Source organism: Zeus faber (assembly GCF_960531495.2).
Source record: "Zeus faber genome assembly, chromosome: 13".
In the NCBI taxonomy this organism is placed as follows: domain Eukaryota; kingdom Metazoa; phylum Chordata; class Actinopteri; order Zeiformes; family Zeidae; genus Zeus; species Zeus faber.
The window spans coordinates 1,260,486-1,276,458 of record NC_137198.1 but is presented as its reverse complement, the minus strand read 5'-3'; the positions used below and the strand labels follow the sequence as shown (position 1 = coordinate 1,276,458).

The following is a 15,973-nucleotide window of genomic DNA, read 5'->3' as shown; positions in this document are numbered from 1 at the left end:
ACACACACACACACACACACATACACACACACACACGTACACACACACACACACACACACACATTCAAACACACACACCAGTGCATACACACACATGCGAGCAAGCAGGTGAGCACAGACACATGTACACATGGTATATGTGATGCACACACAGACAGAACGAGCGATATTTTAGTATTTTATTTGTCGTATTTTCCACTTTCCAAGTTGTGTTTTCATGGTAGTTGTGTATATGTACATGTAGTACACTGTGTACTTTGGTGCATGGCTCTGAAAACCCCTCACACCTTCTGTGAGATCTCGTTCTTTATTGTGTGACACTGTGTGGTTTCAGAGCAGCAGGGGGCGCGCTAGTCCATCATAACCTGATCAAAACAAACCACAAACTCAGTTCAGGCTCCAACTTGACTCCATTGCTTCCCTCAAGGTTCTCCATCTTGTAAACGCTGCTCGGTTGAAGGTTCTTCCCACTACACCACTACACCCCTACACCCTACACCCCTACACCACTACACCCCTACCCCCCTACACCACTACACCCCTACACCACTACACCCCTACACTCCTAAGTAACTCACACCCCTACACCACTAAACCCCTACACCCCTACACCACTCCACCCCTACACCTCTACACCCTACACCACTACACCCCTACACCACTACACCTCTAAACCCCTACACCACTATACCCTTACACCACACCATCACTCCACCACTACACCACTACACCACTCCACCACTATACCCTTACACCACTACACCACTCTACCAATACACCACTACACCTCTACACCCTACACCCCTACACCACTCCACCACTCCACCCCTACACCACTCCACCACTACTGGCTGTGTGCTCTGAAGGCTTCCTCCAAATCTGCTGAGTTTTGCGCAGCGTTTCACTGCATGTGATCCGTGGCTCCTGACACTCACACTTTTACCGGAACTTGATGTGAAGAACCGAGGTTTTGGATGGAAATGCAGCGTCATGTAGAGCATGTCAAAAAAATACTTCTTCAAATCGACACAGGGAGTATTTTTCACTGATCTTTGTTGTGTTGACAGTCGACAGCGCATCACAAAACATTCTTCTGTTGCTGATAAATAGATTGAGTCTTCGTTGTGTCACAGTCGTCTGATTCAGTTTGATGGGATGTTTCAACACGCTCTGGATTTCATCTAGATGTTTGTTTTTGAGACATCCGTTTGCAAAAGCAATGGAAGTCAGTGGAGGGCTGGAAAAGACAACATTTCCTGATGGCGCCTTCATTCCAATATTTCCACAGCGACAGCAGGGTGTTATACAGTATGTGTGGTTTTCCTCTCGTTTCCATGGTGACAAATCAAAGCAAATGAAAGGAAAGACAGAAGAGAAGAAACCTGTGTGTGTGTGTGTGTGTGTGTGTGTGTGTGTGTGTGTGTGTGTCTCTATTTCAGAGGGTTATATATATATTCTACATCCTGTGACGTCTTAAACCTCAGTAAATGTCTTTGATATTTAAATCTTGAGTGCAACTGTATTGAATTCCAAGAATCCAGCAGCAGAGTAGAAACCTCTTCCCACGCATGTGTTCAGCAGAGAGGAGGAAGCACCACGGTCCTGAAAATGACTTCAATACTGGGTAATACTGTTGATATCGAATCAATATATTAGGATGACTGTATGAAATGTATAACACACTGTATCTCCGCCCAGCTCTCTTGAAGCCCATTGTAATGTGCACCTGCAAGTGTAAAAACGTAGGATTATTTTGTTAAAACACCCAACGTTTGAAAATATTTTATCTGGTACTTCATAAGAAATAGCGATGTACTAGCGTTCTGCATGTTTTCTGCATACATGCTGTTCTCATTGTTGGTGGCGGGGTCCGCCACTGCAGGAAGTGGAAGGCAGCCACGGTGAAGTGACGTCTTGGGTGGGTGCAAGAATGGCCACTAGAGGGAGCACTAGTCTATCATAATCTGATCAAAACAAAGCGAGAATCCCAAGTGGGCGATAATAATACGATAAAACAATGTAGTACAGGTACAGCTCACTTAACAACCGAGTTCTGTTCCTAGCACCAGCTCGTTAAGCTAATTGGTCGATAAGCGAGGACCCGTTTTATTTCACGGTAAGGGAGCGTGGCTGGTATAGATAGTGTATATGTATATAGTATATATAGTGTACAGTATACAGTATATATATAGCATATAGTGTATATCGTGTATTTAGTATAGTGTATATTTATTTTATTCTATTCTATTTATTTATAAACCCTTATCAGTCCCACAACGGTGAAATTTGTCTCTGCATTTACCATCTTAGTATCTGAGGTATCTAGGAGCAGTGGCTGCCATGTAGAGGCGCCTGGGGAGTAGTTCAAGGACACAGCAGCACGCTACCAGGAGGAGCGTGTATATATAGTGTATATAATGTATATAGTGTATAAAGTTTAATAGCATATATAGTGTATACAGTGAATACAGTGTATATAGTGTATATAGTATATAGTATATATAGTGTATATGGTATACTGTATATTGTGTATATAGTATATAGTGTATATGGTATAGTGTATATTGTGTATATTCTATATATAATATATATAGTGTATACAGTCTATACAGTGTATATGGTATATATAGTGTATATGGTATACTGTATATTGTGTATATAGTATATATAGTATATATATGGTATACAGTGTATATAGTATAAATATTGTATATAGTGTATAGTGTATATAGTATATATAGTGTGTATAGTGTATACAGTGTGTATATATAGTGTATAAAGGGTGATGAGATGCTTGGTATTGTACACAGTTTACAGTACAGACTGGTCAGGGAGCAGGTCCTAAGTCTGAACGCTGGTTAAACAGGTAGGTTGTTAAGTGAGGAGTACCTGTATTAAAGAGAAGTAAAAGACAATAACACACAATATTAATGTTACAACAGCAACAATCTGTCTGTCTGCCTGTCTGTCTGTCTATCTATCTGTCTATCTCCTCTCTCTCTCTCTCTGAAGTGCTGTGATCCCTCTCAGCTGTTGGGAGACACTGAGGTCACTGTGTGTGCGAACCACAGACTCCTACTGTTTACAGACAGATGGACAGGAAGTGGACACACAGACAGACAGGAAGTATCCCCGGTCAACGTCTGGTCTCACACCTGCCCTTCTGTCAGGGAACCTGGCACGAGCGCTCTGTCGTAACACACACACTAACACACGCTGATACACACTGATACACACACTGATACACACACTGATACACACACTGATACACACTGATACACACACTGATACACACGCTGATACACACTGATACACACGCTAACACACGCTGATACACACTGATACACACACTGATACACACGCTGATACACACTGATACACACACTGATACACACGCTGATACACACGCTGATACACACGCTGATACACACTGATACACACTGATACACACACTGATACACACGCTGATACACACGCTGATACACACGCTGATACACACTGATACACACTGATACACACACTGATACACACGCTGATACACACGCTGATACACACTGATACACACTGATACACACACTGATACACACTGATACCCATGCTGATACACACGCTGATACACACGCTGATACACACGCTGATACACACGCTGATACACACACTGATACACACAGTGATACACACAGTGATACACACAGTGATACACACACTGATACACACTGATACACACTGATACACACTGATACACACACTGATACACACTGATACACATACTGATACACATACTGATACACACGCTGATACACACGCTGATATACACACTGATACACATACTGATACACATACTGATACACATACTGATACACATACTGATACACACACTGATACACACACTGATACACACTGATACACACTGATACACACTGATACACACTGATACACACACTGATACACACTGATACACATACTGATACACATACTGATACACATACTGATACACACGCTGATACACACACTGATACACACTGATACACATACTGATACACATACTGATACACACGCTGATACACACACTGATACACACACTGATACACACACTGGGAATGATGCTTTGCCAATGGAATTAATAACAGGTGAGTGAAGGTGAAACAATCAATGTCATCTAATTACTCAGTGATCATCACACTGAAACCAGTTAACGCTTGACAAGAAGAAGAAGAAGAAGAAGAAGAAGAAGAAGAAGAAGAAGAAGAAGAAGAAGAAGAAGAAGAAGAAGAAGAACGTGGGCAGAAATGTGTGTTTTGTTCTTCTACAGTTCCTCTCTGGACTTGTGGATGGCTTCATGTCCTCCTGGTGTTCTATGGCTCCTCCTGGTGTTCTATGGCTCCTCCTGGTGTTCTATGGCTCAGTCTGCTACCACTTCTTCCTCTACTTCTAACACCAAGGAGACCGTACCCTACCGTAGCCTCCCATACCCTACCGTACCGCACCCTAGCACAGCCTACCGTACTATACCATACCATAACGTACCCTACCATACCCTACCGTACCTTGCTGAATCATACCTTACCATACCCTACCGTACTCTATCATACCCTGCCGTTCCACACCCTACCATACCCTACTGCATCATATCTTACCATACCCTACCCTACTGTACCTTCCCATACCCAGCCGTACCATACCATAACCTAAAAAATCAGACTCTCCTGTACCATACCATACCCTACTGTACCCTCCCATACCCTACCCCAATCCTCTACTGTACCCTGCCATACCGTACTATACCCTGCCATACCCTACTGTATCATGCTTTACCATACCCTACCTTACAAGACTGTACTCTCCCATACCCAACCGCACCATACCTTACCATACCCTACATACCCTACCCTACTGTACCCTACAATACCCTGCCGTACCCTGGTGTACCATACGATATCGTGGCCTACCATACTATTCTGTACCCTTCCATACCCTACCTTAGCATAACGTACCCTACCTTACTGTACCCTACCATACCTTAACATACCATAGCGCACCCTACTGTTCGATACCATACCCTACCCTATCATACCCTACCTTCAGAAGTGACATGCGATGATTTGAATTCCTCAGGAGACGGCGCAGATTAATACCAGGACATCTTGCTAAATCATATCGAGGGTTGGACTCTCTGACCCCCCTGGACCGGACCGGTCCAGATGCTGGACTCTCTCTTATTGAGGGGTCCAGCCCACACCACCTTTTTGTTTTTATTTGGATTTTTATTATTATTCTTCTACTTGGCATTTTTCTGGCTAAAAGTGTCTGGTGCACGGCAACCGCCGAACCCACGGACATGGCTGAGGTCTCATTGGAACTGGGGCGTTTCAGACATGTGGTAAAAGTTTGATCCACATCAATCTACATTTGGAGCAGGAATTAGTCAAAAAAATGCTGTAAATATATCGGAAGTCGCAGAATGTTGGCGTACTGTGATTAGTTTGTGGAGCAGGCCGCTTTGTGACATCATCATTCAATTTGTTATGTATGTGCAGGTTGCATCTCTGGGGGAGCATTCGCATCCGGTGAGGTACGCGGTGTAGACTCCATTGGTGTGTGGTGGTTGCTTCGTGCAGGATTCGTGCTGGTTCGAGACGACAGACAGCCGGAGCCGATGCTGCGTTCAATGGAAACTCGGAATATTGTAACTTGTTTTATTAGTAATGCTGATGTAAAGATGAGTGACAGCACAAACTGATGCTACATTCCATGGGAACTCGAAAATTTGTATTTGGTGTCGATTAGAAGTGATGGTGTGTTTGATGGCGTGTGCGGAACTCAGAAAACTGCAATACGTATCTAACATGACTGAGCCAGACCCGTGTATTCTGCCTGCAGCTATATTATTATTATTATATTATTGCCCACTGCAGCTTGGTCGTCCTGGATTCCTCCTTCTGTGCTCCCTTCTCAAGGTTTCTTCATTTTTCCCTTGCCCTTGAGAAATAAGAATGAAATGTGTAGAAATAAACTGGACTCGTGACAGTATTTCTCAGGTGGTGTGTCTGAGGCCTGAGGGTTGACGTCCCACCTCAGAGGAAGGTCAGGTCAGAGCGGTCAGAGCGGTATCTGCTTTTCTAACAATCAGCTTGATGTGAATATTCAGAACCTGGTTCACCGATGAACCTCGCTCGCCCGCGTGTTCTCACTGCTGCCACGCCGCGCAAACACACAAAATGGTCTGAACCAATTCAATTGAAAAGGCTCATGAGAGTCGACGTCCACACGCCTACGCACAAGCGGAGGAACTACACACAGACACACACACACATGGTAGCTGGTTTCTGTGGAAAAGCTCCAGAGGCTCCGTGAGTTGGAATGAATGTGCATTTGCCCGCCCACGCAGAAGAGGAGCTCATGTTTCCATGGCGCTGTCACTCCTTCAGGACGACAAGCGGAGACTCCATTTCAAGTCAACAGGTCGAGCGTTTCCAACACACCGCCGTCAGAGAGACGTCACGATTATTATTATTATATCATTATTTCAGCTGACTGCGATCACTTTGTCAAACCCTCAAGATTCTACAATCATATGTTTCCATCCCAATTTCAAGAACATATAGAATTAAACTTCTTCAATGAACTTCAACTTCAATGAAAATTCTGTGAGTTACCATCGGTTGGGTCAAAGCAGATGTTCTCATGTTCAATGTCAATAAATCTTCACACGGTTGATGTTTTATGACACAATTAAAAGCTTGTACTTTGATATATGTGGCATGGAATGAACAAATAAAACAAATTGTTAAAAAGCGGGTGTGGAACACGGATCAATGGATGGATGGGTGGGTTTCCTCTGCAGCTCAACTGAACGAGGGGAACCGTCATCCGCCAAATCGACCATCATCCAAACTGAGACTGGTCCATGGATGGAAACCTGTTATTCTAGAACCAAAACGGAAATCTTCAGCTGAATGAAGGAGAAGAAAAGAAAACATAAAACTGGTGTTCTGTCTCCCTCTGCTGGCCAACGGCTGCATTACAGCTCTACCATGAGGAGCAGTGACTGATCCTCACGTCTCAAATATTTGACAGTTATTCTTAAATGTTGTTCCAGTCAGAATTATCACTTTGCGAAATGCAAACACACATACACACCAAGTTTCAACAATAGGAACAGCTTAAAGAGGAGCGGAGAAGAGGTTTCCGAAGTCATTATTTAAATAAGTTAAGTTATTAAATATGGGGGTTTTAACAAAATAATCTCACAGAGAACAACTTTGAAGAGAAGTCTCAGACAGTGGCATTAAACATTTCCTTAAACCAGCTTCAAATTGCAACCACAGCAATATATACAAATAACAATAGTAATAATAAATGTCCCTGACACCACCCGCCTGAATGTCCTCCCTCAGCACCTCCATCAAGCTTCTCTTTGGCTTCCTCTTTTCCTCTTGCCTGGCAGCTCCACCCTCAGCCCCCTCCTCCCAATGTAACTCTCATCTCTCCTCCACACGTGTCCAAACCATCTCAATCTGGCCTCTCTCACTTTTCCACCAAACTGTCCAACCTGAGCTGTCCCTCTAATGTCCTCATTCTTAATCCTGTCCATCCTTGTCCCTCCCACTGAAAACCTCCACATCCTCAACTCTGCCACCTCCACCTCATCCACCTGCCTTTTAGTCAGTGCCACTGCCTCTAAACCGTACAACATGGCTGCTCTCACTACCGTCCTGTACACCTTCCCCTTCACTCTGGCTGGAACCCTCCTGTCACAGATCACTCCAGACACTCTTCTCCACCCTCTCCACCCTGCCTGTACTCTCTTCTCCACCTCTCTCCCGCACTCTCCGCTGCTTTGGATGGTCGACCCCAAGTACTTTAACTCATCCGCCTTCTCCACCTCCACTCCTTGCATTCTCATCTTTTCTCCGCCCTCCCTCCCATTCAGGCACATGTATTGTGTCTTACTCCTGCTGACTTTCATTCCTCTTCTCTCTAATGCTGCCTCCACCAGGCTCTCCTCCACCTGCTCCCCACTCTCGCTACAGATCACAATGTCATCCGTGAACATCATAGTCCACAGAGACTCCTGCCTGATTTCATCTGTTAACCTGTCCATCACCACTGCAACAAGAAAGGGCTCAGAGCTGATCCTTGATGCAATCCCACCTCCACTTTGATGCCTTGGTCACGCCTACTGCACACCTTACTACTGTCTGACTGCCCTCATACATATCCTGTACCACTCTTACCTACTTCTCTACCACCCCCGACTTCCTCATGCAATACCACACTTCCTCTCTCGGCACCCTATCATACGCTTTTCCATCAGCGTTCTTAAAGCAAACATGGCATCTGTAGTACTTTTTCCTGGCATGAAACCATACTGCTGCTCGCTGATCCCCACCTCTCTTCTTAACCGAGCCTCCACTAGCCTTTACCATAGCTTCATGCTGTGGCTGATCAACTTTATTCCCCTGTAGTTACTACAGCTCTGTACGTCTCCCTTGGTCCCTTTGTCTTTCCAATCGGTACAAGTCCTTTTCTCCTTCCTTCCTGTCCAACCAACAGGGGATGGTAGCTCAGCAGGTAGAGCTGGTGGTCTAGTGATCTAAAGGTTGCTGGTTGGATCCCAGGCTCCTCCTGCTAGCATGCTGTAGTGTCCGTGAGCAAGACACTTAACCCCTCATTGCTCCTGATGGCTGCGTCCGTCGGTGTTTGAATAATTGTAAGTCGCTTTGGATAAAAGCGTCTGCGTAATGTAACCTCTCATACAACTCGTCCTTTGTCTTTGCCACTTCTCTCTTCGCCTTGCGCCACATCAGCTTGCACTCCTGTCTACTTTCTTCATCTCTCTGACTTTCCCATTTATTCTTCGTCAACCTCTTCTGCTCAATGCTCTCCTGTACTTCCTCATTCCACCACCAAGAGTCCTTGTCTTCCTTCCTCTTCCTCATGATACACCGAGTACCTTCTTGGCCGTCTCCCTCACCACTTCTGCAGTTGTTTCCCAGTCATCTGGTAACTGTTCATTCCCAACCATTGCCTGCCTTACCTCTTCCCTAAATTGCATGCAACACTCCTCCTTTTTCAACTTCCACCATGTTATCTTTGGCTCTTCTTTCACTCTCTTCCTCTTCTCTTCTTCCGATGCCGCCTAGCAACACACTCCCCTAACACCACTTTGCAGTCACTGATCTCTTTCAGATTGCACCTCCTGCATAGGATGTAGTCCACCTGTGTGCACCTTCCTCCACTCTTGAATGTCACACTGTGTTCCTCCCTCTTCTCATAACCTTCTCGTCACCTATGTCTCTGATCCCTTCGCCAACATGCCCATTGAGATCTGCTCCAATGACCATTCTCTCTCCACCACTACATCTGACTCACTAAAGAATTCTTCTCTTCCATCTTCTGCTCGTCTGAATGTGAACGAGCAGAGACAGAAACTAATATAAAATCGGTTCATGATGTCACAAAGAGGGACGGCTTCTGAAACTAATCAAATCACCCTAACATTCTTCGACTTCCGGTAAACTTTTTCTACACTTTTTCACAAATTTCTTCTCCAAATGTACATAGATATTGATCAAACACGAAAAACAAGACGTCTGAAACGTCCCAGTTCTAACAGGACCTGAACCATGTCTGTGGCTACTGTTGTTGTGTTCCAGATACTTTGAGCCCCAAAATGCAGAGAAGATTCAAAATAAAAAAATCCCATCAAAAACAATAGGGGTCCAAAAAGGCTGCTCATACTTTATCAGTTGAACACAATCTACTGTCATCAAATTGGTTCATTCAAATATCAAATCCACATCTACAACCCAGACAAACAGCCCCCTCTGGTGGATACACTTGGTCATTACAGCCCAAAACTCTTCAGTTCTTGCTGAGTCCTGTGGCTCAACACGCACGATTATAACTATTATAACGATTATAACATTCCCTAACAGAAGCCACATCGATCATTAGGTGACACATCGATCATTGATGAACAAACCCCAGCACTAATAAATAATCACATGAACTTGAATATGAAATAAAAGTACAGAACAGGAAGAGGATCTGAAATGAACAAATCTTACAGTTGGAAGCCGACTCTGCCGTGGATCCTGTTTCATTGGCCATGTAGCTCTCTCTATCTCTCTCCTCGGCTTCTTCCTTCTTTTCCTTTCTCTCCCTCTCCTTTTTAACGAGTTCCTCCGTCCCACCTCGCTCCCCTACTCCACACTCTATTCCACCGACTCTCCCAGTCCTCTTTCCTCTCTCTCCTTCCCTCCCCTCTTCTCTATTCTTCTCAACCTCTTTCATCTGCTCCTCTTCTCCTCCCTGAAATAACACCAATCTTGCCTCTAGACTCCCTTCCTTCTCTCTTTCTCCTCTAAATTGACCCTAAACCCTCCGGCCCTCCCTCTCTCAGACGATCCCTCCCTTTATTCCAGTCTTCCTTTGGACGGCGCCGGCCAGGACTCCTTCCTGAGTCCCTGAGAAACAACACCACGAGGTGATGACAGCGCCCGCAATCAACTGGGAAGCAGAGAGAGGAGGAAGAGGAGGGCAAGGCCAGTGATGGCTGATGTTTAGTAATCTGAAGAACATGTTGCGTGACTTTGGAATAGAACACCACACCCTGGTATCATTAGTGCCTTGCTCAACCCACTGAGCCACAAAAGGATCATAGAAATGAAACCTTACCTCTGAAAGTGTTGGTACCGTTTTCTATTAATCTATCTCGCTGGGAAGGATTTGAAATCAAATATAATTTATACTTTAATATTGATTATTTGCCGATAACTTTGAGGATGACTATTGGTGCTTTCTTACAAAATATTAGAAAACCAACCATTAGAAATGTAGATTAGAAGCTAGAACAGTCCATGAAGTACAGAAAACTGCTTTACTTTAGTGTAACGCTCCTTAAAGACAATATTTAATGATATTACCATGTTATGATATAATGAACCACAGCCCCAGACGATATTTAGTCTCATATCACGATATCGATATTATTATAAGGATTTTTATTATATATTTTTTCCTTGGCATCTTTCCGGCTGAAAGTGTCTGACACACTACAACCCCCAAACCCACGGACATCAATGAAGTGTCGTTGGATTCGGGGCAGTTCAGACATTTTGTGGTACAGGTTTGACCATCCACTGGAAGTAGCGGAACATTGGTGGAGCGGGCGGGCTGTGGTGGTGGAGCCGACTGGGGTGGTGGAGCGAAATTTGTTATTTATGCGCAGGTTGTGGCTCTGGCGGTGTTTTGGCATGGGGCGAGGTGCATGGTGCACAGTGGTATAGACTACACTGGTGTGCATTGGTTGCTTCGCCCAGCATCGGGTCGAGACGAGAGGGAGCCGATGCTCCGAGTTTCCTCTGCAGCTCGACTGAAGGAGGCGAACCGTCATATGCCAGATCAGCTATCATCCAAACTGAGAGTGCTCCATGGCTGAAAACGTATTATCCCAGAACCAAAGCTGAAAGCTAACCCTAACTCTAACCCTAACCCTAATCCGCTGAATGAAGGAGAAGGGACTTCGCCAGAAAAAGAAAGCATAAAACTGATGTTCTGTCTCACTCTGCTGGCCGGTGGCTGCATTACAGCTCTTCTGTGAAGAGCAGTGACTGATCCAAATGTTGAGACTGTTTGACAATTATTCTTAAATGTTGTTCCAGTCAGATTTATCAACCTTTGTTGATAATTTACCGGAAGTAGCCAAATGTTGGCGGAGCAGGGCGGGCTGCGGTGGTGATTTCACAACCAGCGGTAAATTGCAGACCCAATCGCAGAGACAGGAGACAGGTTTCCAAACGAAAATGGAAACACTTTTAATCTTTTAGTATAACCCAAAGAACGTGCATGGTCCATGAGCAAACATCAAGACCAAGCCAGGGGCCTGAGTTAGGCCACAATTGCACAGACAACACATTCAAAGTGGCCTCTGCTGGACGCTTGAGGAACCGGCAGGCTGGGAGCCATTCCTGACAGCACCCTTCCCTTCTAGGAACAGCTCCTGACGTTCCCCCAGGATGCCTCGGGTGGAGGCGATGGAAGTCCCTGATGAGGGTTGGGGACTGGAGACTCCTTTGCATCCAAGGGGAATCCAGCAGGCGGCAGACCGTATAAGCCTGCTGCCCCTCGGTGAGCCGTGGCGGTGGTGGCAACCTGGTAGCAGGAGCCAGGGGACCTGTGGCCTCTGGCCGGAGACGTGGCATGTAGAAGATGGGGTTGATCCTCATGCTCCAAGGTAGTTGGGGGTGCCGGATTGACCCTGCTCACCACTCTGAAAGGTCAAAAGAACGGGGGCGCCAGTTTACGGGACTCGACCCTTAGTGGTGGGTCCTGGATCGAGAGCCAAACCCTCTGTCCGGAACGGATTGTGGGTGTCGGCCTCCGCCATCTGTTGACCTGGGTCTGGTCCCGGCTGGAGGCCTTCTGCAGTGCCGACCGTGCTCTTCTCCACAACTACAAACCTCTCAGCCGATGGGACCCCCACCTCAGGCTCCTTCTGCGGGAACAGCGGGGGCTGGTAGCCGAGTGTGCACTGAAAGGGAGACATTCCAGTAGATGAGGATATTAAGGTGTTTTGTGCATACTCAGCCCAGATGAGGTAGCTGCTCCAGGAGGCGGGATTGGAGGACACCCGGCACCTCAGGGTTGTCTCCAGGTCCTGGTTAACCCTCTCCGTCTGACTGTTGGACTGTGGGTGGAATCCTGAGGAGAGGCTGACTGCTGCCCGAATTAGGCTGCAAAATGCCCTCTAGAACCGGGCGGTGAACTGTGGTCCCTAGTTGGAGACTAGGGACCAGGGACTGACCAAACACCCGGGACACATGTTGCACCATGAGTTCTGCATTTTCTCGGGCTGTGGGGAGTTTGGGAGAAGTACAAAACAGCAGAATTAAAAAAAAAAACAACAACAATCAACATGATGGCAGTGTTATCTTGGGATGGTGGAAGGCCGGTGATGAAATCCATGGAGATGTGTGACCATGGACGGCTGGGAATGGGAAGGTGGTGCAAAAGAACATGGGGGCATACTAGGGGGTTCTTGATCTGCACGCAGATGGGGCATGTGGCAATAAAAGACCAAATGTCTGTCTCCATGGGGGGCCACCGGAACCACCTGCGAACAAACTCCAGGGTTTTAGAGGCCCCAGGGTTGTCAGTCAGGCGAGAGGAATGCCCCCACTGTAAGACCTGGGAGCAAGCAGCAGTGAGGACATAGTTGCGGCCTGGTGGACTGCCGCCTGGGTCTCCCTCCCTCCCTGTCTTGCCCTAGCGACCACGGTCTCGATTCCCCACCAGACTGATACCACAATCCTAGATTCCTAAAGGATGGGCTCGGGAGAGATTTCCATCTCAGGGGAATCTAACTGTCTGGACAGGGCATCAGGGTTCAAATTTTAAGACCCTGGACAGTAGGAAATGAGGAAATCAAAGCTGTTAAAAAACAGAGCCCAGTGGGCTTGGCGGGAATTAAGTCTCTTGGAGTTTTTATGGTCATTTCAAACAATGAATGGGTGTTTGGCGCCCTCTAACCAATGTCTCCATTCCCCCAGAGTACGCTTGACCGCTTATAGCCCCTGGTTACCGTTATCATAATTTCACTCAGAGGGTGAGAGTCTGTGGGAAAAGAATGCAAAGGGGTGAAATTTTGGATTGGACCCCCCCCACTCCCACATCAGAGGCGTCAACCTCCACAATGGAAGGGAGGTCACGGTCCGGTATGGTCAGAACCGGAGCAGAGGTGAAGTGTCTTTTGAGGAAGGTGAATATCTTGTCAGCCTGAAGAGATCAAAGGAAGTGACAGGGCGCTCCCTTGGTGAGGGCGGTGAGAGTGGCGGCAATTGAGCTGAAGTTGCGGGTGAAACGTCTGTAAAAGTTTGCAAAAGCAAGGAAACGATGCACCTGCTTGATGGAGGTGGGAGTTGGCCAATCTCTGAATCCGAAAGGCCTCACCAGGTATTTATAGTGACAGGTTGGTGTGTTGAAAGCCGTCTTCCATTCATCCCCCTTCCAGATACAGACGCGATTGTAGGCGTTGCGGTGATCTAGTTTGGTGAAGACGGTGCGCCCTGGAGAAGCTCAAACGCACTGGAAATCAGTGGAAGAAGATAGCGGTTCTTTACTGCAACACTGTTGAGGCCTTGGAAATCAATGCAGGGTCAGAGACCTCCGTCCTTCTTCTCCTGATATTCTCCTCCACGGTTCTACTCCCTGGAGCAGAGAGAGAAAAAAATCCTTCCCCTAGGTGGACAGGACCATGAGAACAGGTCAATGGCTCAGTCATAGGGGTGATAGCGAGGAAGGGAAGTGACCCACTGCTTGCTGGCATGGCAGGTGGGACCCCAAGCAATGATGGTGCCTAGTGACCAGTCTATGCGGTTGTTATGCAGAAGAAGCCAGGGACAACCGACAATTACAGGGAACTCGGGGGAGTTAATTAAGTGGAGCTGGATGGTCTCCTGATGTAACCCCTCTATACATAAACAAATGGGCATACTGAGGTGATTAATACCACCTGAACCTAGGGTGGCGCCATCAGGGGCTGTAACAGTGATACAGGGTTTTAGAAAGGATCTTGTTTATTGTAGTCTCACTGGCTGCCAGAAAGAGTTCATTAGCTGCCTCACGTCCCCTGAATGATCAAAAACCCTCCTCACCTCCTCTGTGAAACAAGGGTAGCTGGAGCATAGCGGTGATTGGCCAGATGGCCGTGGCCCAGGAGTGCCCTACCGATAAGCGCCGTGATAATATAGGTTATCTTAAGACGGTCTGTAGGGAACCTGTCCGCTTGCATCTCAAAAGTCAATGCGCACTAGGTCAGAAAACCCTGACATATACCTGGGTCACCCAGGTCACATTCTGGAGTAGGTAGCTGAAAGCCTGGGATGGAACACTTTGGGGCAACAGGTAGAGGTGGACTGGTAGTTGCTGCCACCTGGTTCTGCGCAGGTTGTGGCTCTGGCGGTGTTTTGGCATGGGGTGAGGTGCATGGTGCACAGTGGTATAGACTACACTGGTGTGCATTGGTTGCTTCGCCCAGCATCGGGTCGAGACGAGAGGGAGCCGATGCTCCGAGTTTCCTCTGCAGCTCGACTGAAGGAGGCGAACCGTCATATGCCAGATCAGCTATCATCCAAACTGAGAGTGCTCCATGGCTGAAAACGTATTATCCCAGAACCAAAGCTGAAAGCTAACCCTAACTCTAACCCTAACCCTAATCCGCTGAATGAAGGAGAAGGGACTTCGCCAGAAAAAGAAAGCATAAAACTGATGTTCTGTCTCACTCTGCTGGCCGGTGGCTGCATTACAGCTCTTCTGTGAAGAGCAGTGACTGATCCAAATGTTGAGACTGTTTGACAATTATTCTTAAATGTTGTTCCAGTCAGATTTATCAACCTTTGTTGATAATTTACCGGAAGTAGCCAAATGTTGGCGGAGCAGGGCGGGCTGCGGTGGTGATTTCACAACCAGCGGTAAATTGCAGACCCAATCGCAGAGACAGGAGACAGGTTTCCAAACGAAAATGGAAACACTTTTAATCTTTTAGTATAACCCAAAGAACGTGCATGGTCCATGAGCAAACATCAAGACCAAGCCAGGGGCCTGAGTTAGGCCACAATTGCACAGACAACACATTCAAAGTGGCCTCTGCTGGACGCTTGAGGAACCGGCAGGCTGGGAGCCATTCCTGACAGCACCCTTCCCTTCTAGGAACAGCTCCTGACGTTCCCCCAGGATGCCTCGGGTGGAGGCGATGGAAGTCCCTGATGAGGGTTGGGGACTGGAGACTCCTTTGCATCCAAGGGGAATCCAGCAGGCGGCAGACCGTATAAGCCTGCTGCCCCTCGGTGAGCCGTGGCGGTGGTGGCAACCTGGTAGCAGGAGCCAGGGGACCTGTGGCCTCTGGCCGGAGACGTGGCATGTAGAAGATGGGGTTGATCCTCATGCTCCAAGGTAGTTGGGGGTGCCG

The 15,973-nt window shown here is 46.9% G+C and overlaps 1 protein-coding gene across 1 annotated transcript in view; it reads right to left on the bottom strand.

Moving 5' to 3' along the window:
• syt16 (synaptotagmin XVI) overlaps window positions 1–12,233 on the bottom strand; it is a gene marked incomplete at both ends in the record, with an annotated part of 29,649 nt that extends 17,416 nt beyond the window's left edge. Inside the window, one exon of the mRNA XM_080012675.1 lies at window positions 11,981–12,233. Within this exon, the coding sequence (XP_079868801.1) occupies window positions 11,981–12,233 (253 nt within the window). The remainder of the gene's footprint in view (window positions 1–11,980) is intronic.
• Window positions 12,234–15,973: the final 3,740 nt, after the last annotated feature.